General features: G+C 45.4%; 1 protein-coding gene across 1 annotated transcript in view; it reads right to left on the bottom strand.

Annotated features, from left to right (window-relative positions):
- APLP2 (amyloid beta (A4) precursor-like protein 2) overlaps positions 1-2,455 on the bottom strand; it is a 72,852-nt gene that overhangs the window by 27,138 nt on the left and 43,259 nt on the right. Inside the window, exon 4 of the mRNA XM_012644278.1 lies at positions 1-106. Within this exon, the coding sequence (XP_012499732.1) occupies positions 1-106 (106 nt within the window). The remainder of the gene's footprint in view (positions 107-2,455) is intronic.

The following is a 2,455-nucleotide window of genomic DNA, read 5'->3' as shown; positions in this document are numbered from 1 at the left end:
ACTACGGTGTGCCAGTGCTGGTGATTCTCACACACCTCCATCCGCTCTTTGTGGAAAAACTGGCACTTTTCTGGAACTAGCAGAACATCGCTTACAAATTCACCCACTGAAAAAGAGAACCTCTGTCAGAAGCAAATCTGATCATGATTCAAGATAGTAACGGCCCTGACTGCAGACTATTCTGACAGTTACACAGCCAGGAGCACACAGGAGCAGTCTCTAATGTATAGAAGCAGCTATACATCTCGTATCTCCAAAGGCCAACTGGACAGTACAGCTCTAGGCAAGCAGCCACAAGAACTCACCATTCCATCAGAGCCCCAATGCTAGGGCCTTCGTCATGTTCCCTGACCACAATTCCTTGTAGTCCCACTGTAGGGCTAGATCAACACGTGACACGAAGAGTATGACTAGGACCACCCTTCACGACCACCTCAAACACACAGAAGCTACTTTCCATGCCTCTGAGCTCACAGGAATAACATATTCCTAGCCTCTCACTTCCCTACTTCTGCCCACCCCTGTTCTAACAACAAAATGCCCAGAAAACTAAGACTGGGTATCCTACTTAAGTACAGACGAATCTTTCTTTAGATAAACCACCACTGTAATAATTGATTCAGGTAAGAATCATCAATGTATGGCTAATTACAAAGGGGCAAAGGTGCCCTTACAATGGGAAGCTCTGGCAAAACTACCTTAACCAGGTGACCCACTTAATATTGCCAATAGTGAACAAACTTGCATGTGTGATGTCCCAAGAAGAACATATCCCCTACATAGTATTCCTGCTAAAAATATGTCATTTGAAACTAGTCATGATAGAACAGTAAGACAAATCTAAATGTAAGGATATTCTGTTAAACAAACGGCCTAGACTCTTTAGGAAAATTTCCAAAATGCGATAACTGTATTGTCATTATACAAGAGAATGTCCCTGTTCTTAGGGGAAACAAGCTAAAGTATCAGAAATGAACTGTCATGATACCCCGACTTACTTTCAAGTGGTTCAGCAACAAAAAAATAGGTAAGATACACACACAGAGAAATAAATCAGACAAAACTGCAGAATCCAAGTAAAGGGTATAGAGGTTATTCACTATTACATTTTTCCCTTTAGATCCAAAACTTTTCAAAAATAAAAAGCTGGGAGAAAAATGCACAGAGCGATTTATTCACAGGGGAAAAAAGGTATCTGCCTTGTTTCCAGATCATGAGGGTTGACAGGAAGCGGGGCCACAGACGGAGCAGGAATGGCTCAAGGACTGACGATGGTCATACGGCTGGCGAACAGGCACACCAGGGCGAACTGTAGCACGGTCTCTGTTTGGCTATGTTTGTAGCTTTCCATAATAAAAAGTTAAAAACATGCCTGTCACTGGATTATCACTCAGAGACTCTGATCCGATAGTATAAGGCTGGACTCAGGAACCTGCACTGCACATGCATCAGCCATATGCCCCAAGCAGGTCTAAGTGGAGGAAAGAAAGAGGACAAGATGGTGTGCTTAGCTCTTGGGGAGATGCAGTAAGTAGGGGCAGGGGGAAAGGAAGCAGGCAGGCTAACCTTTGAGGTTAAGAAAAAAACATAATCAGAAAGTAATGTGGTCTAAGAAAGGTCTTAGGGCTCAGCTAGTGGAAAGTCTACGCAGGCCCACATCCCACCTTTGTCATCATGGCTGGGTCCTCCAGGACCCTCTGCCTTGGCCTGAGTCACTAGAGAAGTCAGTCTACCTAAGTGGTAAGAGAAAGGATTTCCCTGAGCCGGTGAGGTGGAAAATGTGCTTCTGATGTGACAAACTGGAGCAGTAAGTACAGCCTCCCCCTGTGAAAACAGTGGTACACGCGGCAGTTAGGTTTCTTAGCACTATTAGTACAGGGGCTTTTGAGGTCAAATAGCTTCACCGACACCAACACAGGAATGCAAAGGTGTGCAGACCAATACCAGTCCGTGGCCTGTTAGGGACTGGGCCGCAGAGCTCTGCCCCCCACCCCTCGTGGAAAAACTGTCTTCCATGAAACTTAGGAAGGGGGAGCACATAGCAGGAGGCGCACGGAGGGCAACAGAGTGAAGCTGCATCTGTATCTGTAGCCACTCTCCTCACCATCGCTTGCATCAGCATGGCCGCCTGAGCCCTGGCACCACCCCCCACCCGCACCCACCCACCAGTCTGTAGAAAAATTGTCTTCCATGAGACCAGTCCCTAGTGCCAAAAAGGTTGGGGACCACTGCTCCAGACTTACAGTCAATGCTTGAAAATAACAACAACCCAATGATAAACTAGGATCTGCCTCTACTAAGAAAGGTACTCTAGTATCTAGGTACTCTACTGAGTACCCTGATACTCGGTCTAAGGTAGAAATTACTTAAATTCTGACATCCAGTCAGCAATTCACATTATTTAATGTGACCACTCTGTATGAACTGGGACATTTTTATATTTGTTAACTTATGA

The sequence above is a fragment of the Propithecus coquereli genome, unplaced genomic scaffold (genome assembly GCF_000956105.1).
Source record: "Propithecus coquereli isolate 6110/MARCELLA unplaced genomic scaffold, Pcoq_1.0 Scaffold209, whole genome shotgun sequence".
Lineage (NCBI taxonomy): Eukaryota > Metazoa > Chordata > Mammalia > Primates > Indriidae > Propithecus > Propithecus coquereli.
This window is presented reverse-complemented; position numbering and strand designations above follow the sequence as displayed.